Source organism: Erithacus rubecula (assembly GCF_903797595.1).
Source record: "Erithacus rubecula genome assembly, chromosome: 10".
Classification (NCBI taxonomy): Eukaryota; Metazoa; Chordata; class Aves; order Passeriformes; family Muscicapidae; genus Erithacus; species Erithacus rubecula.
The window spans coordinates 19195421-19220405 of NC_136662.1; the positions used below are offsets into that span (position 1 = coordinate 19195421).

General features: G+C 48.4%; 1 protein-coding gene across 2 annotated transcripts; it reads right to left on the minus strand.

Annotated features, from left to right (window-relative positions):
• Window positions 1–3029: 3029 nt before the first annotated feature.
• TMEM275 (transmembrane protein 275) lies at window positions 3030–11337 on the minus strand. Of its 2 annotated transcripts, XR_013775237.1 has the most exons (3): window positions 10804–11337; window positions 4465–7145; window positions 3030–4414 (listed from the first exon to the last, which is right to left on the minus strand). XR_013775237.1 is itself a non-coding variant. In XM_079313336.1 (2 exons), the coding sequence occupies exon 2, from the start codon at window positions 7053–7055 to the stop codon at window positions 6507–6509; it is 549 nt and encodes a 182-aa protein (XP_079169462.1). In that variant the 5' UTR covers window positions 7056–7145; window positions 10804–11337; the 3' UTR covers window positions 3030–6506. The 2 variants fall into 2 exon arrangements, 1 of the variants encoding a protein (XP_079169462.1); XM_079313336.1 differs by having other exon boundaries at window positions 3030–7145.
• Window positions 11338–24985: the final 13648 nt, after the last annotated feature.

Consider the following 24985-nt stretch of genomic DNA (forward strand, 5'->3'; position numbering starts at 1 on the left):
GGAAGTCCTTGCCATGGTATGTTACAGATGATGAGAGTTGTGGCTTTATTCCTTCCCTGGGAAAAACTGAGCTCCCTCTTTTCATCTCTCTGCCTCAATTTCCTTTCTTGCCTGTTGTCTTTACCCAGAGCAGGGTCTGCCCTATTTGTACCCACACAACAAAACACCAGGAGAATGGAGGGGGCTGCTGGTCATCTTCATGGTGTCAGACCACATTCAGAGAGATTTCCAGAGATTTATGGCCACAAAAATCTATTTATCCATTGAAAGTTTTGGGACAGGTTGTTTTCAGACAAAGGATAAAAAAGAAAAGCCATTTGTGGTCCACCATGTGGGATGAAGCTGGAAAGGAAGCCTCAGGGAGCTTTCTGTGCTCTGCTGCCTGGGTTTACCTCTCTGGAGCAAACAGCTCTGTCACTCCCAGGTGCAGCTGTAGCTGCCAGGTAAAGGTAATTTTTCCCCAGTGAACTCCCTGTGAAAGGTTCCCAGAAAACAGATCTGGCTGCTGATTTGCACAAGCAGCCTTGGGGTGCAGGCAGCAGTGATGTGCCCACTCCTAAGTGAGCTACAGAATCTCTGGGTTTGCCAGCAGCACGTCCTTCCCACATGTAAAATCTGCCTCCAAATGGAGACTGAGAGACCTGGAGACAGCAAACAGGATAAAGCACCAGCTGCTTGCCATGGGAGAAGGAGGATCAGCTCCTAATGACAGCATCATGTTTGCCTGGCTCAGCTGGAGATAAAAGGATGAACTAGAGATCACACTGATTTCTCATGCCGAGGTAACAACAGAGAGGGATTTTTCTCCAAAAGAAGCATCTTTTCTGCCTACCTGCCAGCAAAAGAAATAATTTTTCTGTCTGACTTTATAACTTCATCAAACATCCATCTGGCACCAGGCCAGAGCATTATGTATGAAGTTGTATTTGCTGTCACAGCAGATGGTTGTGAGAAACTCTGAAGATTTCAGCAGGAGAGACCTACTGTGATGTTTTGGGGAGGGTACACAGATCTTCAGAGACATGGTTCATTAAAAGCACTCTTGTGGAGAAATCTGGCTTTTTGGATTTGATTGAAAACAAGGGGTTCTGATAAAGAAATGTAGTCCCAAAGCTGCCTTTGAAGTTTGGTCCTCATGTGGAGACAGAGTTCAGCAAGATCTTTTTTTAGGGGTGCCTGGAGGATTGAGTAATAGAGCAACACTCAAGAGTTTGGATCGGAAATTTCATCTGGAACCTGGGAAGTTTGTTTCCTGGCAAAAGCATCATGAGAACCAATGTATTCTCAGGACAGGCTAATTTCAAGAAATCAAAATTTCCAGATGACTTTGGGCTCCCTGGAAAAACTCCTGGGGACTCTGTGGATGCCTTGAAAAACATCATCTGTCCTCCCAGGCCAGCCACTGTCTGTGCTCTGAGAATTCAAAGCCATGTCAGTGTGTGCAGAGGGGGGATATCTGCTCTGGCTTCACATCACCCTGAGGCCACCCCAAACAAGGAGCTCCTTGGGGTCATCAGTCTGAAATCCAGGAGTTTTAAACAAATATTCAAGCCTCTCCTATTTCATGTTGTAGTGGGGCTGCTGGAGGGATCTGAGGGTCTCTCCCAGGGCTGCTGAAAGCTCAGTTGAGCTGACAGCATCTGACAGTTGGAGAAAAACAGCCTTTCAGCCTTTAAATTGAGCACATTTGCCATGGACACAATGGAGGCTAATGACATAAAAGCTTTTTTTTTTTTTTTTTTTTTTTTTGGTAACAGAGGGACTCTGCAAATGGAAATCTCCCATTTTCATGGATATTTTTCCCTTTTTTTCCCCCTCTTCCTTTCCTTATCCAAGGAAAATGCCCCATTTCTTGCACAAGCCAGACCTGGAAGGTTTTTACTTTTCTGTGGACTTGGGAGTCCTGCAGAAGGATGGCAGTTCAGAAGCATTCATGGAGCTCCTGAGCCAAAACAGAGGAACAAGGCAGAGAGAAGTAAGGGCTCCTGGGCAAAGGTGAGCATTTCACAGGAGAGAAGGATGGAAGGAGTCAGCCAGCTCAGCCTAAGGAAAGAAAAGCTCTAGGAGATCTACAAACCCAAAATGTTTGCAAACCAAATGTCCAGGAGGTTAAAAGGTACCTTAGTTAAAAGCCATTGTTGGTACAAGGATAAAAGGAAATAAACCAGCCACAGATAAATTTGGGCTGGAAATTAGAAAAAGCTAATTACATTTTATAGAATGTTTCTGGTTTATTCTTGCAGATGGAAAGAGAAGCTCAGGTTAGTGCAGAGCAGCTGCTGTGACAGGAATGCTACAGGCTGCAAATCCAGGAGCATGGCAGTGGATGCTCAGCAAACCCTCCTCTGTGCTTTTCTCTCTGGTCCCACTTTTAAAAAAGAAAAACCTTTCCAGGGAGTTTTTCCCAATGGCCAAAAAAAAAAAAAAAAATCCTTTCTGGAGGGAAAAGGTTTTCATTTTACACACATTGTCAGTGGAGCCTTCTTAGCCAGCTCATTTCTCAGGTCTTTAACCAGCCAGGCTGCCTGGAATGGAGAGATTTCCTCTCCTCTCAAATCACGTGGCTGCACATGGGAGAGAAGCCCTTTGACGAGGTGAATTTGCAAGGCTCTCAAATCCTCTTTATTCTCACTGTGCTATCCCTCCTTGACTCATCTCCAAGAGACCCTGTTGGGCTAAGCCCAGAACGAGCAGGGAAAGGTGACAGCACCAATCCCAGACACGGCACACACAGATGCAGCTCCCACCCCTCCCCTGCACCATAAATTAAATATAATTTCTACCCAGGGCTGGGGAGGATCGGCTGAAATAATCCAGTGCAGTCCCCCATCACCAGAGACCCTGAACCAGAGCAGCCCACAGTCCTCACCCACACCCAGCCCACAGCCCTGCTCCCCCTGTGTCCCTGAGAGCCCAGCGGCTCACAATTCACACCTGGCCTCTTCAGGTGCCCAACTGGGGTTACACACACATGCAGACAGAAAAGGCTGAATTTAGTTATTCCATGTCAGTCAAAGCAGTGGCAGAGGGAGTCTGCAGTGGGATTAGCGTTTAGGCAACCAGGATTCCAAGGAAAAGTGGCACTCTGAATTCTTAGGGACATTTTTCCCTTTCAGCTGCTTGCACTGTCTGGGAGAACAAGCAGGAGAGTGAGGAGCAGGAGGCAAAATGAGCACAGGTAGGATTGGGGCACACACAGTCTGGGAAAAAGGAAGAAGGTGTTTGTTAGAATGAAAGCAGGCAGGCCAAATGCTTTCTGAGTGCAATTATTTTAATGTGTCTGTCTTTTCCAAATTCCACATTGCACACATGGAAATAGCAACTTTTAAAAAAAGACTCACACCAGAAATGCTGACTTGGAGAACTAGGAACTCTCCTTATCTCCCACTGCACAAGGAGGCACGAGGTTCACAACAGCATCAGGCACAGCTGATCATGGGGGTGAACACACAGACAGACATGGAAATCACAAAAGACAGGAAAAGGCAGGAGCAGGAAGGCAGCTGATGTTCTCATGGCCACCCTGCTGGGCAGGCAGCTGGGGTCACAGCTTGGTGGGCACACCCACCACACCAGGGGATCAGCATCTCACTGCTCCCACCTCTCTGCCTGCCCAGATACCATCTCTCCTGGTTGGCATAGTTTTATCCATCCCTGGTAGCATTTCACAGGGCAGCTGTGATAAGGAGATGCTCTCCAGACTTGGCTTTCAAGACTTCAGCAAACAAAGAAATTAATTGCATGGTTATCACTTGATTTTACTATTTTTTTTGCTCCAATTACTCAAAGAAATATCTTGCAGTAACCATATTCACATGGGAAATGCCTCTAGAAGACTTCCAAGCTGTTGTATGGTAGTGAGGCCAGCAAGCTGGGAATCAAACCTATATCATAAGCTGTTCTGCTTGATTGCTACAGCACTCAAGGGCAGGTAGAAATCATGGGGGGGTTTTCTCAGCACAGCAGTTCCTGCATTGCCAAGGGCAGGCAGTGCTGGGGGCAGAGCTCCCCAAGAAAATGAGCTGTAATGGGATCACACAGGGACCAGGCTGCACAGACCCCTCCACCTGGAGCAATCTCCAGATTCAGGTGTGCCAACACCAACCCTGGCAATGCTCATCCTTTCTGCAGATTTCCATGGAGCTGGGAGCAGGTGTTTGCCCTCTCACAGCACAAGGCATTGACTTGCCAGGACCTGGAGGCTGTACCAAAGACTTGAACCCATTGCTACCCAGCCCTACACAAACACCCTTCTCCCAAACCTGCCTCCTCTCCTCCTAACCAGTACAGACCAGCCCTGCTAAAATCAGGATGTAATTTCTGGGTGGAGAAGGAGCAAGTTTGCTGGAGAACTCAAGGACTCACATTATAACTCTTTGGTTAACCTTTTGTCAAGGAATTGTTTCAATTCATCCTACCTGGGCTCATGCAGTGGCCATCAGCTCCCCAGAGCAGCCAGGACACCTCCTGCATGGCCTGTACAGCTCCATGGCTTTGCTCTTCAGATCCCACATGGCTCTCACAGCCTGGCCACACAGAGGTACTTGGTGGCCCAGGGGAGCCTTGGCCATGCCACAGTCCCTGTCTCTCCTCCAGCACCTCCCCTTCAGCCCTCCCACCTCTCTCTACATGCATTTCTGATAGCTAAAGGTTCAGGGCTGTGCTGTCCTCAGCCAAGCAAGCAGCTGATGTTGGGCTAAATGGGAAGTGTTACCTCCCTCTGGCTACAAGAGATTTAAAGATCTATAAGAAAAAGATGACTGGAGGGAACATGACATGGAAAACACATCTCAAAACCCCACTGGTGGCAAGGACATAGAGTGCTTGCTGACCCTGGGAAATTTGGGCCAACAAAGGGAGGTAGTAGGATGCAGGATGAAAATAAGCCAAAGTGTGCAACTCCCTGCTGCAGGATCACAAATGATGAGAATTGACAGTCGAGGTGCAAATGGATTATTTCACGGAGGAGAAATCCATTTAGGCTACTACATACAGGTACCATTTCCAGCTCAGGAAGCTCCTAAGCAATAGCACACTGGAAGCTGGGAAAGCACTTTGGGCAAGCAGCATCCTGGTTTTCCCCAGTCTTTATGCTCTTCTCCAGACCTTGCTCTCAGCCTTGTCAGACATTGGATCCTGGGCTAGCTGGGCTGTTGTAGTGATCTGGTATTGTCCAGATGATTTCCTTGTCATTCCAAGTCACAAAAGCCTCATTTCAAATATAGAGTTACCATAAAAGAGGACCTGTGCAGCCATTCCTACTCTAAATCCTCTCTTGCTGCTGCCTCCCCACACCGAAGTCCTGCCTAGCAGTGCTGTCCTTCCCCAGGCTGGTCCCAGGTCCCACACATCAGCAGGACTCAGAGCCCATCAGCACAGCACCCTGTTACCAGCCAGAGTCACCCAGAGAGGAGCACAAATCCTTTGCAGCATTATTCCATCAGATTAGGGTCTTTCTGAGGCAGAGGGGGTGTCATTGCTTGATAAATTATCTTCTGCAAACTCATCCCACTGCTTTGCATGCCCATGAGCACACTGAGCAGCCAATTTCCTGCAGCAAGGATCCACTCCTGGGCAGTGGATCTCAGTCACTATCTTCCAGCACAGCTATTCTGAAGCCCATACAGTTATCTACTCCCTGCCCTGAGGTGTGCCCCAGGCCAGCCTTCCACAAAAATATGGGAAGAATGTTGCCTAGTACTCAATACGTAATCACAGCCCAAAAATTTAATTTGCAGGCTCCTGTTAGTCTCTGGTTACCCCAGGAGCTTATCACCAAGGATTCAGCCTGACTGACCTTCCAAGGAATATACTGTGAGTGGTAGCACAGCTGCAGCTCAAACTCATTAACTTGAGAGGAAAATCCCAGTGGTGATCTGGAAAATCCCAGAGAGGTGATCCTTGTGGTTCCTTCTTTAAGAATGGGCAGTAAAATCACCCAAATGAGGGCAAGATGGGGCAAAAATTTTCAGCAGAGGGGAAATGGTTTCACATTGCTTTTTCAGCAGCAAAGACATAGCTTTGTCCCTACTGCCAAAAAGTCTGGCAGTAAAAATGCTGAAATCTTCTTGTGACTGAGTGGCAGCAAGCTGTAATTTACTGCATTCCTGCTTCTTTTATGTCCAAGAATTGCTTCACTTCTGAGAAGAAAGAGCTGTCATTTGTCAGTCCCATGTAGCCTCTCCATCCAGTTGTCACATTTCCACATTATATCAGACAAATTAATTCATTCCCCTCTTCCTATCTGCTCCCCTAAAACGGCAGAGTATTTCCAGGAACTGAAACCATCTTTTCACAGCAGCATCATTATCAGTTTTCTTTTTAAAACTGTATAATGGGCATGTTTCAGCAAAAATCTGGATTTTTTTTTTTTTTTCCTCCTGTTGCATCCATCTCCCTTAAAGCGGTCCAGAGAGACCTGCCTGCCTGCTGGCTTTTCACGCCTCTGACCGATGGAACACTTCCAGCCCACCCAGTGCAGCGCTGGCTGCAGGCTGGCAGGAGCTTTAGGATGTGGCCAGGTCCCTGGGCAGGTTGAGCTGTATGGCCTCTCCTCCCGTGGTGTATTTGGCCACCGGCCCGTTGCCTTCCATGGTGAAGAGCTTGCAGGCCTTGGCGTTCTCGTGGACGGGCGTGGACTTTTTGGAGGAGACGGGGGAGTTGGTGGGGCTGAGCTGGACGGCGGTGGTGTCCTGCACCGTGTGCTCGCTGGTCTCGATCTCAAAGGCTGTGTTGCCGGGTTTGATGAGCCCCATGTTGGAGCCTGGCTTGGATTTGCGGGCCCCGTGCGCCGGGGGCCGCCGGCTGCAGATGCAGCAGGCGCCGAAGAAGGTGAAGGCCACCACCAGCAGGATGGGGCCGATGATGATGGGAGGGTTGTTGACAGGGAGGAAGGTGCCGAAGGCGAACGCTCCCACTAAGGTGATGTTGATCCCTGCTAGCATGATGCAGAGCCCACAGGCGCAGCACAGGGCAGGGGAGGGGAGGCCCTGGGGTCGGGTCTTCTTCTGGGTGGGTTTTTGGGACAAAGAGGCGCTGCTCTTTTCGCTGAACATGCTGGGAACAGTCTGGGAGGTCACCTCAGTCCTCACAGGGTGAATGCTGGGTTGAGAAGGCTGTTTCCAGGCTCTTGTTGCCTTGAAAACCTGGAGGGGAATGAAGAAGCAACTGTTAGAGCGATGAACCAAAACACCTTTTCCCCACCATTCCTGGTGACCAGCGTCTTCTCCAGGTTTGTTGGTGCCAGCAACTAAGCACAAATCCAAGCCTGCTTTCAAGGCTGAGCTCTCCCTGACTGTGGTGGTCACCCCCAGGCTCTCGTGAGCCCACTGTGCTCCATGTCCTTTGCTATCCACGTGGATGATGCCCAGGTGAATTGTGTTTGTCACCACCCACACCACACCTGCCCAAAATAACAGAATCCAGCACTGCCCTGAACAACCTCTCTGCAGTATGAGGGGGATATATTTTTGGATGGGTAATGGCCCACAATCGTGACAGAAAGGGGGACACTTTGCTCCATGTCTCAGTTTTCCAGTAATTGGAATGGATCATCCAGAATTGCCTTTTCAGCCATTGGGGAATAAAAGTCCCAGAGAATGACCCAGACCATCCCCAAAAGATGTCAATATTGGGAGGCTGAGCTGACTGCAGAGGTAATCTGACCTGGAGGTCACTGGAGCAGGTAACACTTGGATGCTCAGTGACACAAACACCATCCACAAACACTGACACCTTCAGTCACACAAGTCCATAATAAAATGGAGCAAATGTGGGTGCTTTGTCAGCTAGACCATGCTTTCTACCACACATCTCACCATCTCTGGTGATCACAGGAGACCCCACAGAAGGGGACTGGAAACCTCGTTTGCCTTGGCAACCATAAACCCAAACTTGTACAAGATTGAGCACGAGCAGTATCAGCTCCAGGATGGAGACTCTTGGAAACTGAGATGCTGAAGTTGAAAAAGAGCCTATGTGAGGATCTGTCTAGGACTTAAGGCAATAACACTTGGCACTGACTGACAGCAGCAGCTTCTCCGTGGAGGAGATTATTGGATGTGATGAGTGCTGGCTTTGTGTTTGCTGTACTTGCTGGGAAGTCAAATTGCCAGAAGCCAATTTGTCAGCAGTTTGCTGGTGATGTCTTTGATTTTACAGGCAGGAGAGCATTTCTCTTCCCAGCCTGATTGCAAACAATAGCAGTCTGCTCTTCCTTCCTCCCCTGCCTAGCTCCCTAGCTTCTTCCCTCCTCTCCTGTCAAATCCCTTTCAAAAGTGTTGTCAGAGAAAAACTGATACCGCTCAGTTTCTATGGCAAGAGCCAAGAATCTCTGTGGTGCTATCAACACTCTGTTGCCACTAAATTAAAAATAAAAAAAACCCAAATCAACAAATAATAAGCCATCACCCATCACACTGAAACATGCCAGTGGGATCAGCCGGGCATTTTCAACATGTTTCCAAGGTTATAAAAATTTCTGGCACCTCCAGCTGAGGCAGAGCTCTCTGCTGCTCTGTCAGGTGTCATATCTCATTTCCTTGGCTTGGGCTTTTGTTTGGACCTGAGTGTGTGCAGCAGTCAACTTTCAGCAGTTCCTATTCAATGAGACATCAGCTGGAGCTGACAGGGACAGATGCATCAAAGGATTAAATCCTTCCTCATCTGGGGATGCCTGACTGGGGAGGGGTCTCTCCTTTTTCAGGATACTCAGAGTGTGTGAGAGAGAAAGGGCATTTTCTCCATCAGCCAGACTAACACACATGCATGTTTCCCTAGCAGTGTCCTTTTGTTCTGCCTGGGAACCCTGGCATGCTGATGGGAGCTGGAGCCCTGATTCTGCCTCCTTCACCAGCCCTGGGCCAGCAGCAAGATAGCTTCTGGTTAAAGACACACAAGCACCACTGCCTGCAGACCAGCTCCTGCAGATGCCAATCCAACCTTTACCACACAGAGGCTGCAGCCAGGGTGGCTCTTCCCCTTGGTTTGCCCCATGTTCTCCCACTGCAAAATGTCCCCAAGGAACTGCGTGGCTTCTCATGGTTAAAAGATATCACAGATTCACTCCACCAGCTTTCTTCCTCCTGGCTTCTCAGCACTCACCTGCTTCCTGTCTGAAGGAATTCTCCCTCCTGGAAGAGCCAGGCAGCTGGGCTCCAGCAGGACAATAAACATTTCAGCTGCTTCTTCTGGCTGCCACTGAGATTTTCAAGAGGAACTTCAACCTGTTGCCCATGCCATCTGTCAGTGGGCACCTGTAGCCACTTCAAAGAGACCCTGCTGGTTTCTGGCTGCTTTCAAGGCTGCACTGATGTCACCCAGAATGGTCTCTCATAGCTCTTTTTCTCTGCCTGGCAATTTTTCCCCATTATTACAGATCCCTGAGCACAGAGGCTTAAGCTTGTCAGACCCTCTCTGCAGCTGCACCAGAAGTGTTCTGGCCATGCTGTGTCCAAGGCAGAACTTCTTTCCAATCCTCTTTGCTTGGAGCTCCTAGGTGGGATAATGGCCCTTTCCCAGCAGAAAGCAATGGACTCACTGGAGGTTCCTGCCCAGAACCTCTCCCATCAGATCCATCTTGGGGGCAGATCTTGAAGTCAAGCATGATTGCAGGGCTAGAGCATGATCTGCACACACACCTCAGGGTAACTAACAGCACACAGAAATGTTTGGACTGGGAACACTTAGAAAGTGGAACAGCGGTTGCTTTTCTCTTGATCTCCATATGAAACATCAAGGATTATAAACCAGGGATTCCTGTTAGACAACCAGATGACATGGAGATGGAGCCAACAGAGCAGTGGAGGATAAAGCAAAAAGGAAACCAAAACCACAGAATGCCTTACACTATCCTCTACCTCACCTGGCCCTGTGACAACATAAGGTCCATGTTTATTCTGATTTCGTCTACAACAGAAGCACCTTTGCTCTTCTGTCATCTCCTAAAGCACAGGCTGATGCTTCTCCATCCCCCAGGATGGGCTGATGTGGGTAAGCTCCCATTGCTGATTTGCCTGAGGATATCTGGCAGCTTTTACCTTTCACTACAGTGAAATCAATGTCTTAAAAAATTACCAACTTTTCAGCCAAATTATTCTGTTCAAAATGATCAACTTCTGTTCCATCAGGAGTGGAAAAAAGTTCTCTTTGGGCTCTTTGTTTGGGTTATTTTCTTATCAGTTAGAGTGTAGGTTTCTTCTCCAAACCTTATTTCAGCTTGAAATGCACTACTGCAAGCAATGCTATGCAAAAATAAAAACTGCACACTCAAGCTGGCATGATGGAAATCCAGAGGCTATAATAATTCTGTCTAGAGGAATAGCCACCCCTCCCTGTACTCTCAGGGGGACAAAGACAGACTTTCACCCATATCTCTGAAAGTTCCTAGAGCTCGAGGGGCATTCTGACATATTCAGCCAGCATTTTAGGAACATCATTTAAAGCCATAGCAGCAGCAGCATGTACAGCTAAGCACGCTTCCTTCTTAGTTGTAGTGGTGAGAAATTGAGCTGTCATCCTTCCACACCATCTCAGTGCAGCAGCACAATGAAAATATTTGACAGACCACAGATGAGTCTCCTTTCCAGAGGTGCGATGGCACAGAAAAATAATGACAGTGATCAGCAAACCGAAATTGCAGTCAGACAGCTACAACCACCCCACACACAGGCAGGCTCACAAACACACATAGCAACATTTAGCTACCAGGAGAGCCGCAAGACTTTTTTTTTTCCTAGCAAACTGCTGGGAAACTCTCTGGCAGGGCCAGGGAGAGCCTCGGTGGTGGAAGGGGAGGATACTCACCTGGGCTGGAGCGTGGAGCCGGGTAAGGCGATGGAGAGAGCAGCTGCCCTGGCTCTCACCTTCACCCTTCGGTCGGGGATGACAAAGCCACGGCCAGTCCCAATAGAAGCGGGGCTGGAAGCCCAGCTGTGCGCTACGGGGACGAGGATCTCACATCCCTCCTCCCCTCCTGTCAGGAAACTTTGCTGGGGTGTCAGGCGGGCAGTCCCCGGCAGAGCTCCGCGGGCTCTGTGCGAGCTCCGCCGCTCTCCGCCACTTCCCTGCTTGCCCTCGGAGGACGATGCTGCTGCCCTCAGGCAGGTGGGTGTTCAGCCGCAGCATCCCTGCCCCGCCGCATCCTCTCCTCCTCCTCCTCCTCCTCCTCCTCCCGGCCGAGCCCGGCAGGCTCAGCCCACCGCCCACCGCTGTCCGGCACCGCTCCCCGCTGCTTTTCCTTCTTCCTTTTCTACTTCACGGCTGCAGCTCCCGCCCCCTTCAGCTGACAGAGGTGCCCTGAGCAGAACAGCCCCTTTTTCCCCCGGGGAGAGGAGAAATGGGGGAGCGCATCTCGGCCGAGGCTGAGCCCGGCCGCGCTCCGGGGCGCAGAGCGGAGCGCGGGGGAGAGAAGGACACGGCGATGCCAAATGCCAGGGAAAAGGAGGCTCCCGGTGCTGCAGCCAGGCACGGATCCCTCAGAGCTTTGAAACGCACGGAACGAATAATAATAATAATAAAATAATACAACCCCCGTGCGCGGTGCCTTTGGATGGCGGGGGATGCCGGAGGGATGCATGCGGGGAGCCTTTGCTGGCACTGGGAGATGCTGAGACAGGACCTCCAGAGCTGCAACGTCCAGACTGTGGGGAGGTGCTAAAAAATAATAAAAACCCGTCCCCAGATGTAAAACCAATGTTTCAAAAGAGCAGTTGGGTCTATGGTACACTTAAATCACGTCTCATGGCAGACCCTGCTGCGAGCACAGCCAAATCTTAACTCCCATATTGAGGCCAATCTCTGTTTGCAGAGCTGGTGAGCACAGGGAATGTGGCAAACCCCGAGCTGTGCCCTGGAGGGAGTACAGATAATTCTCCCAGAGCTGAAGACGTGCTGATACTCAGCTGTCCTCGTCTGCTCTCCATGCCCACACTGCTGTAACCAGCCTGGCTGCTGCCAGTGACAGCACAGGCTCTTCTCCAATTTATTGCTGAAGAATGCCCTATGAACCAGGCTGGAGCTCACTGAACATCAATCACGCTCCCCTCTCTTTCAGATTGTTGCTTTCATGAGAGAGAGAGGGGAGAAAGGTAACAGAGGCAGTGAAAAACAAAGGTCAAAAAGAGAAATCACTGAGGAGGAATGAACATTTCCCTCTGTTCTCCAAGCACCACTTCAGCCTAAGAATTCTTAATACAGCAGCATCCTCTACTGCACCGTATTACATTTCACCTTACAGGTCATCCTGGAAATTCAGACAAAACCAAAATTTGCAGAAAGGAGTTCAGTCTCTGCTGAGTTAGACAATTCTGGTTTCTTCTTAGTTTGAGCAATGCCAACAGCATTGAGCAAGAGGTCAGGAGGGTATCAGAAAAGCAGCACTGATCAGATATGTTTACTGCCTGGGCTTATAGGAAGAAATAACTGGGAAATCTCATTTCAGACCTTTCCAGAGATGCAGTGTCTCCTCTAGGGATTTCCTGGACCTGTAACATGAAGTTCAAAATGGCTCAGTGTACTCAGCCCTATCAGAAGAGTGATGAGAGAATGCACAATGGAAGATCTCATGGAGAAAATCTCCCCCTAGCATCTCTGGGAGAGACAGTTCCACCTGTGGCAGAAGTGGTGTTCAGTGTTTGCTGACTGTTGCTGGGTAGAAAACCAGAGTGTCTGTGCTCATTCCTGGTGTAGCACCCCAGAGCCCAGCAGGAACAATCAATCAGCCACGTTCCTGTAGGAACAGAGTGAAAGACAACATCAGGGTCATTGATTTGAGCCCACTGCTCTCACTTTGTGTAATAGTATTCATAAAGCTCAGGCTCCAAGGGGGCCAATTAATACTGAATGACCTGTCAGTTGTTCCCTAATTGCCCAAAGCAGCGATGAAGAAGCTTCCCTTTGGCTGTTGCATGACTCTCCATCACACTTTCCTCTTAATGGTCCATAAACCCCCAAAAAAGGCTGCACTGAAATGTTACATATTTCGGGCTCCACTGAAGCAGTAATTCTGTGTTTTGCATATGTGCCCCTGACAACTGGCAGACTGCATTCATGTGATTAAAACAACTGCTAATTCAAGAACTAAAATTAAAGGCTAGATTTCCCACTGGTATAAATCAGAGCAGATTCATTTCCTTGCAGAGCTTTGATAGCTCATGAGCATTCATGATTTGCCAAGGGGTTTCTGCCAGACTGATGGTTTCTGGCTTCAAACTTGCCAGGAACTCAGAAGCCCTGCCTTCTTTAAAGATCCTAACCCTGTGCTGCCTAGAAATTATATTCCTCTGGGAGAAACTGTTTGTTCCCAGCTTCTGCTGTATTCAGAAATTAGCTGAAGTCAGAAATTTCTGAATGTGAGGAAGCATTGCCTGCTTGTCTTTTCCCACTGCCAGTTCCTGACTCTGGTTCCAGCCCTAAGAAATCTGTCTCAGGCACTCTTGCACCCTCCAAGGCTGGGCTTTAGTGCCACCACGTCCTGCCCTGAAGCAGGTCAGCATGGTGAGTGCCACAAGCCCTTAGACATCACACTGCTTATGGAGGGGTTTCCCTCCACGTGAGAATGACTGGAAAAAAGGTGGGAAGGGTGAGAATGTTCCATAGAGGTTTCAGAGGATTTAGGTTGGGACTGATGCTCGAGGGAAGGCACAGGAGCAGCATTTGTGAGAGCAGCAGCAGTGCTGTGCTGGTCCCCCAGCACAGCAGGAGCAAACTGCACAGCCTGTGCTGCTGCCTGCTGAACCATGCCCATCACAGGCACAGTGTTGGGGAGTTTATGGCCCTTAATTAGATCATTAGACAAAGGTCACTGCAGAAACCTCCCCCTGCAGATTTCCATGAGGTCTCCAGATCTGGCACCTCTCTGTGAGTTTAATTGCCTCTTAAGGGAAGGAAATGCCAGGCTGAACCTGCTGTTGCTCCAAACCAGCTCTAAATGCCACCATATCTGTGTGAAAGTTTGCTCTACGTCAGGATCCTCACAAATCCATGGTTCTGTGCTCTGTGCTGCCTCTGGAAATTCAGTGATGCTAAGGCAAATTTCTGCAATGTTTATGTGTCTATAGCATCAAAAAGGAGGCAAAAAAAATTAGTATTTGTCATTCCTAGAGGCAGCTGTGAAATTACCATGCAGAACATTTAAACCCATGAGGGACACACCTCCTTGTACATTGAGTAATTAAAACCACAGGACTCTACTGTGGACAACACCAGTATTAATGTGCTCAGACCCAGAACACAGGCACAGCTGTCAAACACAACAGACCAGCTGCAGCTCCAGATACACCATGTTATCACTGGGAATGACCTGGGGAGGAGAGCTTGCTCCAGGTTTGCCACTGTCCTCCTAATCTGTGATACTGACAGCTGTTGAGGCAGAACAATAGATGCCACCAGCCTGACATCCAGCTTCACTAAAGCTTTGCCTCTACCCTCTCATCTGCTGGTCTACAGAATACCTCTGTGGTTTGCTATGGGTTTTTAAATAATTTGGAGGTAGTTTACTCCCCATCACACAAACAAACAAATAAATGAACTAAACAGGCTTCCAGAACCTCAGACAAGTTTCTCCTTCCAAGACATCTTCTCACAACACTGAAAGGTTAGTGGACAGGAAGCATCTGTGCAAGTGGCTGTCCTGTTACACAAGCAGCTCAGTAATTTTTATAAAGCTTTCTCAAACAGGAGGAAATCAGTGTGTCAGTTATCAAGCAGGGGCAAATATTTTTAATTACCCTGCAGGAAGGATTGGGTCTATTCTGTTTAGTTCTCAAAGGTTCCCACTGGCAGTCTAATTAACAAGCAGCATCACAGGAAGAGAAGGCCTGAAGTTACATTTTTTTTATTCACCCAGGAGGCAAACACCCAGTTCATCCTCCTCTGTCACTCATGGCTCTCTCTGCCAGCCAGATCACACCAAAATGCAGTTCATCTGGAAGAGACAAAACCACACACTGTGCCCATCAATAGCTCTACTTCATCATTTCAAATGCTGTTCATCAGCCACTTCAGCATTACATCTTCTTTAAAAGAAGGGCTAGTAGAGATTTTAGTTGAGGACTGTTTGTTCCTCATAAACTGAAATCAGAGTGTGCTTCACACCTTAGAGATTATACATTGGATATTACATATTACATATTAAAATAGTTTTTCTTATTTTCCCCTTCTTCTCCAGGAAGAATACACCAATACATCTGATCTGCATTTGGGTATCACCACAAGAACCACTGCTCTATGTACATGGGAGCAGAGCAAGGACCTGCCCTTCCAAGAGGATTTATGCTGTGCTGTTGGCAATATGTCTTAGGTGAATTTGCAGAGATTCCTGAGGATGGGATTCAGGTGGCATCACAAACCAGCACTGGAATTATGATAATGAAGAAAAACAAAGATGATGGCATCTGAGAGAAAGCCATAACCATTCTTGGGGCTGAGCCCTATACACAGGGAAAGGTCAGCCAGCTGTGTCACGTTCTGACTGCGGCTGATGGACCACATGAGTTTGGATTTGGGAACCAAATCCACCCTGGGATCCATTGTCCTGCCCACAGAGTTTTCCTGTCCATCCAGGCACTCCAGCACCCCTTTGAGCAAAGCTCTGCTGCCCATTGAGCCATGGACAACATCAGAGCCTGACTGCAAACGTGCTCTCAGGTGCCTCAGATGCAAATATGTTCATTTCTCTCATCCCCATGGGGGAAAGCAGCCCCTTGGTGATTTAGACCAACAGAATTGATTTCCCAGTGGAAGCAGCTGTGAGTAAAATGAGGGATTATCATTTTCCACATTCAGTTTGTCCCTGGATGTGGAGACCAAACCCCCTTTGGAACAGATCTGCTGCTGCTTTGTGAGCCAACAAAAAAACCCTGAATTTGTGCCTGTTATATCCACCTGATGGTCAACTTGTAGCATGCCAGACCACAAGAGACACTAATTACCAGCAGCACAAGTCACATTAGTCTCACCAGTTTGGATTCCTGGAAAATCTCGCTTTGAGGGATGTCAGGCTCAACACCATGAGCAGATGGTGTTTCTGTCTGAAGAGGAGACATGTCCTCGATCAGTCTGTCACTGCTCAGGGCTCTGACGTTTTTGTTTCTCATCCAGCAGTCTGCACCCAAGAGCTGAGGCTTTACAAGGCAGCCCACAGTCTACAAGGGTGTTAGGACCTGGAAATACAGGCAGAAAAGCAATGTCAGGGTGATAGAGTCCATGTCCCCTCAGAATATCTAACAGATTGGACACAGGTGTGATCTCTTATCAATTTTTGTGGCTGGCAAAACTCTTGGGCTCCCCATGGCTTGATCTGCAATACAACAGTAGAACACCTCTCAAGGTGAGTCCTCAACAATTCAGCAGAGCAAAATAGGCAAGAATTAAGTGAAAAATAAAGACCAGAATTAGAAGTCCTTATGTGAAGGTCTGAAAAGCTTTTCAGTGAGTATCTTATCTCCTCAGGTGCTGGGTGCATAAAGAACCAGACTGCTTTGATCCTTCTGGTGCTTATCCAGATCCCACAGAGCTTCATGGAAGTGCTTCCAGTGACTTCAGCAGGCTGTGAACAAGGTCTGTAGGATGCTGTCCTGTGAATATTTACCCTCTGGCAGACAGCAGATGTCTACCACCTCGATGTGGGATATCAAGTTATACCATGACAAAGTACAGGTCATTAATCACATCCTTCAGTGAAGTGGTTATAAGGTCATCACATCAAACCCTGCCTAGCACCATTGTGCCTGCACAAGTTTTATTTTACACAGAGCCCAGGAAGCATCTGTTTAAGGCACTTGGCTCCTGCTCATTAGCCCTGGCACAAAGCCTCTCTCCTAATACACCTAATCTTTCTGCCTCTCAGTTACTGCATTGCTGTCATCAGCACACACAGGGAGCAGCTTCTCCTGTCCCTCCAAATACCTGCTGTCAGGAGAGACTCAGGCTGCAGACACCACACAGCAGAAGTCCTGTGTTTGCAGCAGACACAGAGAAGCACAGCCCTCTCAAGTCCCCATAACCACTCATGTCTGTAGGGAGCAGCTGCTTCCCACAAGATTGAGATTCCCTGTGTGTGCAGCTAATGCCTTCAAGAGCATCCAGAGAAGGAAAAACAATCCCATGATAATCATGTGCTATGAAAACTATGGCAGCTCATACATGATTTCCTCAGCAGGCTTTGGCACCAGATCCTCAGGAGAAAGCAGAACTGTGATCCCGTAACTCTTGCAGAGTTTTATCTACAGTAGCCAAAGAGAGAAGTGAGGTACCCCAAGTAAACAAGTTCTGGCTCCTGAAAAAAGCTGTCTCCTCTTCTTTTAAACAACAGGCACACAGCAGGCCCCTGTTTCACCACACCACACCACTTACAGGGTGATGGGACCCACAAACCAGCGAGCTAGGACATGTTCCTGTCACCTGTGACACCATTTCAGAGATGTGTCAGGAGGAGTTGTGTCAGTGGGTTTGGAGCAGAGGGACCTGGGTAAGCACCACCAGCCTGGAGCTCTGCCAGCAGATGCAAGGAAGTGCTGCTCACCTGCTACAGCTGAGTGAATAACTGAGGGGCAGGACAAGAGCCAGATTCACCTTTCTGCAGACACTGGTTAGTGCTGTCTAATTTTATAAATTGCTGAAATTGCTATTTCCTATTTCCCTCTCCCATCCCACACACAGACAGTGCAGGCAGGGAAAAGCTGCCTTGAGCATCAGTGAGACCCTGCTGACTCCTCAGCCAGCAGACTGATTCAAACCAGGTGAGAATTAAACACAGGGTGCTCAGCTATCACCACTTCCAGGATAGACTGGAATTCTGATTAAATCTGACATACACTTTAGCAAGTTGTGTAGAGCTGAAAAATCATGAAGTGCTACTGAAAGTAGATTTGGTTTATCAGGAGCACTTTTCCAGCAGCACAGATGTGGTCACAGCCACACTGCCCTTCCCTCATCACCTTTCAGTCTGCTTTTTGTAACACTAACATTTCAGCCCTTCCACAGAGCTCGAGGACCAAATGTGTGTTTATCTGCTACATAAACACGTGGATGTAAGGGATTTCTGTCTCAAAGAGCCCAGGAAAATGGTGATACACACATTTGGCACAGGAGGAAACTGAGGTGCAGAGGCTTCCCAGAGTTTGTGCATCATCAGAGACACAGCACAACTGCAAAGATACTGTGAACATCCCACCCCATCCCACTGCCAAGGAGACTGGCAGCCACCAGCTGAGCATTCCCTAAGGTCTGCACAAGATAAAGGGTTGCACACTTTTTCACACTAAATCATTTGTAAAGAGGGTAAGGACCCTTAACCTGTCTCTGTGAGGAGTCACTGTTTATCTCCTCCTTGGGCAGTAGAGGTGGTGCCTAGAATTATTCACCACCATTTCAAGCAAATTGGAAAGAAGTAGTCCATGTATTCAATATCTTAAAGATCAAACTGTGCAATAGAACAACAGCACCTCAGGCTGAGGTTAAGAACCTGGGACTGGGAGGAAAAGCTTGGCCAGCACAGGTTTGACTGAGGGAGGTGCTAAAGCAAACTGCTGGGGAAAGATCTGCAGGACTTAATGAAGCCAGGGTGGAGCTGCAACCATTTTTCACGTCCAGCAAGTGAGAGATTGCCCTAAAAATACTGCAACGTGTTTGGACACAGGATGAACTCTCCAGCCATTTTCTGAAAAGCCTGAGATGCTGCAAACATGGTGCAGGAAGAGAAAGAAAAATGAATAAACCAAATGATGGATAGACACTGAAGATTGTTTCTGTGACTGTAGAGAATGAGTGAACACAAGGTTCCCCTTCATCTTTCACATGTGCTCTTTAATCGATCATTCATTGCTCTAAAAGAGGGCAGGGGAATGGAATCATTCCTCTGGCTTTGTGGTAAGATGAGGACTGAATGTTCCCTGCCTCCTCAGGGACAGGGATGGGGATCTGAGCTTCTGCTGAGTGTTCATTTGCAGTTCTGACCTGCAGCCCCCGCCCAGCCAGCACAGTGTTTTTCTGCTGAAGAAACCCCTTTTCTTAATGGCTGCTGTTGGTTTCCATGCAGATTTGCTTCTCTCATCCCTTCTCAGGATCTGACTGCATACTCCCATCCCTTTCCAATTAGGGGCTGAGCTGTGTTAGCAGCACCATGCATCAGCTTCCCTGTGCATGGCACAGGCTGGGAGCACTCACAGAGGCAGCTCTGGAGACTCAGCTAACGAGGGGCACCTCATTAAGTACCTTGGGGAAAGCTTTCAGCTGCTGTGCTTCCCTTTGCAGCAAGACAGGCCTGGAGCATTCTCAGGCAGTGCTGAAAGGAGCCTGCTCATCACTGCTACCTCATTAACTGCAGCAGCTCAGTGACTTGCCACATCTTTACTAAACTCTGTAAATTATTAAGCATTTCCCTTATTGCTTCTTCCTGCTCCCTTAGCAAGTTTTCTAGCCCAGCCATCACCTAGCTGTCATCTTTTCTCCAATGGAATCTTTGAGGAGACCTCCTGTGTGTCCCCAGCCTTCCCCCTCTGCTCCCCCAGTTCCTAGGCTGCCCACAAGAATAACCAGCACAGCTTTGGCAGGGAAGAAGCTCATCATACAGTCTCCAGCATCTTCTCCAAGGCCTCCAATGTCCTGACAAGCTTCACCTCACCAAGGGCCCACATCTCTGTCTCTAGGCTTTTGCCACCATATCACCCCAAGGATGTTCAGGGCATCCCCAGGCACAGAGGATCACTGGCTCACCTGTGTATTTGTCACATTTAACCTCATTCTATAAAACTAGAGGCAAATGCTCTCCCCATCCCTAATTCACCCAGGAGGAATTTTCTGCTGGCTCCCCTCCGTGTTCAAATGGGTGCAATTTGGTGCTGGGTGGATTGGAAGTGCACTGGCACTTCCCTGTGAGGTTTTCTGCTCGCTGCTGGGGCTTGTGCAACACCTACTCATCTCAGTGGGAAATGGTGTGTGCTTCATAGAAAGAGCAGAAAGATAGAGTACTGAGTATGTGCATTTTTCAAATAGTTCTTTATGAAACTGCAGCTTATTCCTGATTCAATAGCATGGCGATCCCAGGATCTGGAGAGGCAGATTAAATCTATGATTAATTTAAAGTAATTTATACTTTTTATAACCATTCAAGCCTATTTTCCAGGCCTGAGACCTGCAAGCCAAGCTGGATCAATGCCTGGAAATCTATGAGCATTATTTCAGGTGTAACTATTTATTCCCCATAAAACAGCAACATCCTCACTGCTAAGGAAGCAGTTCAGTCCTTGGTTCAGCTGTTTTCTGGCATTTTGGGGTCAGTTCAGTCCAGTTCACTTGTTTGGTCCTGCCAGGGACCATCTCCAGGGAGTGTCCAAGTGCTGCACACACAGAGATGCTTTTCTCATCTAACCCATCACTGTGCTTCCTCCAAATCTGCTCCTGCACAGCCTCAGCCCACTCTTGACATGGAGCCAAGGACCAGGGCCCCTGCTGACCACAGCTCCCAGCAGGAAAACTCTCAAGGGGCTCTGCAGCAGCCCAGGGATCAACAGGCACTTGAGCCCTCCCTGTTTTCATCATGCAACAGTCTTGGTTGTTTTTCCTGGTCAGGAGATTTTACTCAGCTCCTGCACAGCCACACCAGCCACAGCACAGGACAGGGATCCCTGCACCAGACAGGGACAGAGAAAAGGTTGCTGTGAATTCAGGAATGAGGGGATGTGCCCTTTTCTTCCTGCCTCGCCCTGAATCCCACATGGCACCTTTGGAACCACAGGATCTCTCTGCACCTTGCTCACCCCTTCTGCAACACATGGCTAATTGTATTTTGATTTCATCAGAGCCATAAGCTCTGCTGCTCTGCATCTTGCTCCAAGTCTGCAGCAATCTGAGTGACCATGGGAATAGAACAGCTGCAGAGGGACTGAACTGACAATGACCTGGTTTTATAGACCACATAAAGCTGATTCTGATACCCTTTAGTGGCAGAAGTGTCTGTGTGGGGAGGGGGGGGCAGAAGGATTTACTGCAGCAGAAATAAATTTTTTTAAAAATTAAATGCAACACACTTTCCCATATAGTGTATGACTGACTTCTCAAACCATGAGTGGTTGGTTTGCTAGAAAGCATTAATAAAACTTGCAGTATAATCCAGGAGAATTCATAGGAAACATTAAATGGGAATTTATGGGTTTGCTGCCAAGTTTTATATTCTCAGTACTGAGGCTCATTTCCAGAAGAGAGACTCTTGGGTGGGCTGAAAGCTCTCTCTGCTCTCCAGGCAGAAGGGGAAAATAGAGGAAGAGAAGCCCTTTTGGGGTGGCAGGAATCTCTGTGGGATTTAGCACTATGCCAGTAAGGTACCAGAGTGTTTGGATTGATTGCTGGTTCCTCCAAGGCAGACAGAATTGCCCCACATTGATTCAGGTTTTGGTGTGGCTTTTTCACCCACCAGAGCAGAAGTCAAATGAGAATTTTATTTGATCCTTCCCAGCCATACCCCCCAGTGCTTGTGGGAGCAGGAGGCAGGGAAGGGCAAGAGCAGGGGGAACAGAGAGAGAAACAAGAGCAAAGCAGAGAAACACCCAGAGACACATGAACAGCACTATGTGAGCCTCAGGTGGGAAACCTGGCCAAAAAAATAATTAAGACCTATTCATACCCTTGCCAGCTGGAGCCAGCAACAGGCATGTGCCTCCTCCCAGGGGTTTCAGAGCTCTCATTTCAGACCCACCACAGATCTGTGCAGTCAGGGAGCTGCCAGGTGTGGTGGGGATGGGACCAGGCAGAGGTGATGCTCTGAGCCTCCACCTGACTGTGCACAGCTGCACCCAGCCCCAGCAGGCATCCAGAGATCCCTCTGCAGCCAAGTGAAGGAAGTCGGTGTAAAAGGTGGAGAAAAATAGCAGGAATCAGCCAAGAATTAAATACCCTGAGAAATTGCCAGCAACAACCCCTTCTGCTTGTTATCATTCCTTTTCCATTTGCTTTTAATTTGCTCAACCTATAATTTGTCAAGCAGGCTGCCCAGTATCATCTCAGAGCTGACTGTTTGCAGGTGCTGCTTCTAGCCTGGAGCAGAGAGAAACATATCAACACCCAGACTGGGGCACAGCCAGGAGAGCTGCTCATTGCACTGAGAAAATTATGAACATAACCCATGTCCTGCTTCCTGCTGCTAACAGCAGCATTAAAAACCACAATGCAGCCAAAGATAAAACGTGACAGGAGCAATGCAGGGACACAGATCCCACAGGGGACACACCTGGAGCCCAGAAGGCCCAACCCACACCAGAAAGTCCAAATTTTTCAAGTCCCTCTGCTCTGCATTAGCAGTGCAGCACTGGATACCAGGGGTCCTTGGGTGGAGATGTGAGAGCAGAACCAGGCAGAGCTCATCAGGAGCCTTCCAAACCCTTGCTGCACCAGGAAAATCAGCAAAACATCTTAGACCTCATGAACCTTAGCTGATTTTTTTTTTTTTTTTTTTTTTTCAGAAACTGGATGCCTGCTTTCCTCCCAGACTGCCCAAGGACTGGCACCAGGTCCCAGAGCCTGCTGGAACATGGATTAAACAGGACCTTGGAGCCAGGACATGGCTACAGAGATCCCACAGAAGCATCAGCCTCTAAAAGGCTTTAACAGCTCCTAAAGGAAACTACACTCAGTGTAAAAACACACAGACACCACAAGCACATACCAAAACACAACAGCATTACTCCAAACTGAAGTCCTCTATCCTGAAGAAAAATTGGATTTTTAAGCTTACTTTAGACTCTAAAGGAGAGCTGCAATCCCCCAGTATAAATAACAAGATCTATTTGGCTGCTTAGATGTTTTGTGATGGGAGGGAATCAGCGTGACTGGGACCTGAACAGCCATGGGTTGGTTTGGAAAAGGAATCCACAATAAAGCATCAGCTCTGACACCTGCTGAAGCTTATTTTCCCTGCTGAGTGCCCCTGGACACCTGGTGAATGTTCCAGGTTAGCCACCCAGAGCCTGAGGGTGATTCACTGGGATGTGAAGGACACACATTGACTTCAGGCCAGCTTGCAAAATGAGCCCAAGCTTGCACTTTACATTTTTTTTCCTTTTGCTTTCTGTAAAATTCTCTTGTCTGGGCAGCACCACTGTGTTTTAGACCTTTCTGAAGACATTATTTTTCAGCTATTTTTTGTGGTTTTTGGAGTGCAGTTCCATGTCTCTAGCACTGCAGGCTGCCACCCCCACATTGCCATCCCAGCCCTGCTGTGTGGGCACTCACTCAGGTCTCCCAGGTCCAAGGACATAAACAGTGTCAGAAGCAATTTCTGTCAAACAGCACAGCTCAGCTCAGCCACAGGTGAGCCCACAGAAAGCACAGGAGTAAAGGCAGCCTGTGGTCAGCCTGCAAGCCCTTTACAAATCAGGATCCTGTAATGTTCCCACAGCCCAGGTGCAATCCCCAGAGCCTGCACTCTGCAGATGTGTGGGAAATGCTGTCTGCCTCCTCTTTCTCCCTGATTTTCAGTGACACAGGACAGTTTTGTGGCCAGTAGTTCCCATCAGCTCCAGCCCCTCTAGCTGTAGGTGTGAGGATGGGAGGCAGTCCTGGCATTACCAGGACCATTCACCCCAGAACATCATCTCAGCCCATCCTGCCAGACCAGAGGGACAGGAACACTTTGTGGTGGCTTTGGTGAAGATCTGTGACAGAAAGCAGAAGATGGAGACAGATATTCCTCACCTGCTGAGCTGAACTGTTTGGTCACTGATTCAGAAGGCAGGAGCTCCTCCAAGACTGCAGCTGGCACACCCCAACTGTAAAGCTCCAACTTTGCAAGGGATTATTTCAGGATGAAGATGAGCTGCTGTTTGTCTCTGTAAGTCTTGTGAGAGCAGAGTGACCTGGTGTTTTTTACCCACTGTCCTCCTGTTTTCATATGTCATAGGAAGCAAACATCAGCTCTCTGAGCCCAGACAACTTCTACTCAGGTTTCACCACCAACTAATTATAACAAAGGGCTTGGAAATAGAAGCCAGCCTGGGATCATATCAGACATGGGTTAGGAAAATTCTCAAGTTCATCTTCTGTAGTTAAGCTCCCTTACACAAGCTGAACAAGAAAGATTATTAAAGATAATTGTTATTGCAGTTTTGAGCCAACAGAGACAGCTTGTACTGGGAGGACAACACATTGTGCCTCAGCAAAGCTGCTGTAAGCATTAGATTACATTTGCTCAGAAAGGTATCAAGCTGAAAGGTGGAAAGGCTCAAATCTTTGGAACACCAAATAGCAGCAAAACAAAGAGAGAGTTGGATGTCCCTGGGAATGGGGAAGATTAGGGAGAGCAGTAGTGAGTGTGGCTGCACTAAATCCTCTAGACACTGCCAAGCCAGAGCTCTGGGGGAGTGCAAGCAGGGGCTGCAGCAGTGAGGGAGAAAAAGTGGGATGCCATCAACACCTTGCTGCCTGCTCCCTGAGCCTGTCCCACCCTCAGGCCCTGCAGAGGTCACTGACTGGTCAGTGCAGCTGTACCAGGGTCCAGTCCCCACAGGAGGTGCTGACAGGCAGCTTGGATGTGCCACAGAAGAAATCCCCCTGGTTCTGTTTTCACATGCTGAATGAAATGGCTTTTGTTGGATCTCCTCACCATGCTGTAGTAGGGCTGAGAACTAAAACTGCTCTTTTCCCAACCATTCTCCTCACCCAGGTCACACTGATAAGGTCTTTGTCCTCATTTTGTCTCTCTGTAGCAAACCATATGGCAACTGATCGATCTGAATCTGCAGCTTGTAAAGACACTTAACCATTATTGCATCTAGTAATGTAGAAAAGTACATGTGCTGATCCTTGGGGCAGCAGGAAAGTCTTCACAAAGCTCTTTTTCCAGCCCCAAAATCTATTTCTTCTCTTCCTCCTGAAGTCAGAAGCTGGGAGGGAGCAGAACAGTTTTTCTCCTTCTGGTGAGACACAGAGGGAACCCAGAACAAGGCCAGGTGCTGAAGAGAGCAGGCAAACACAAGCACTGCTGACCTGCACACAG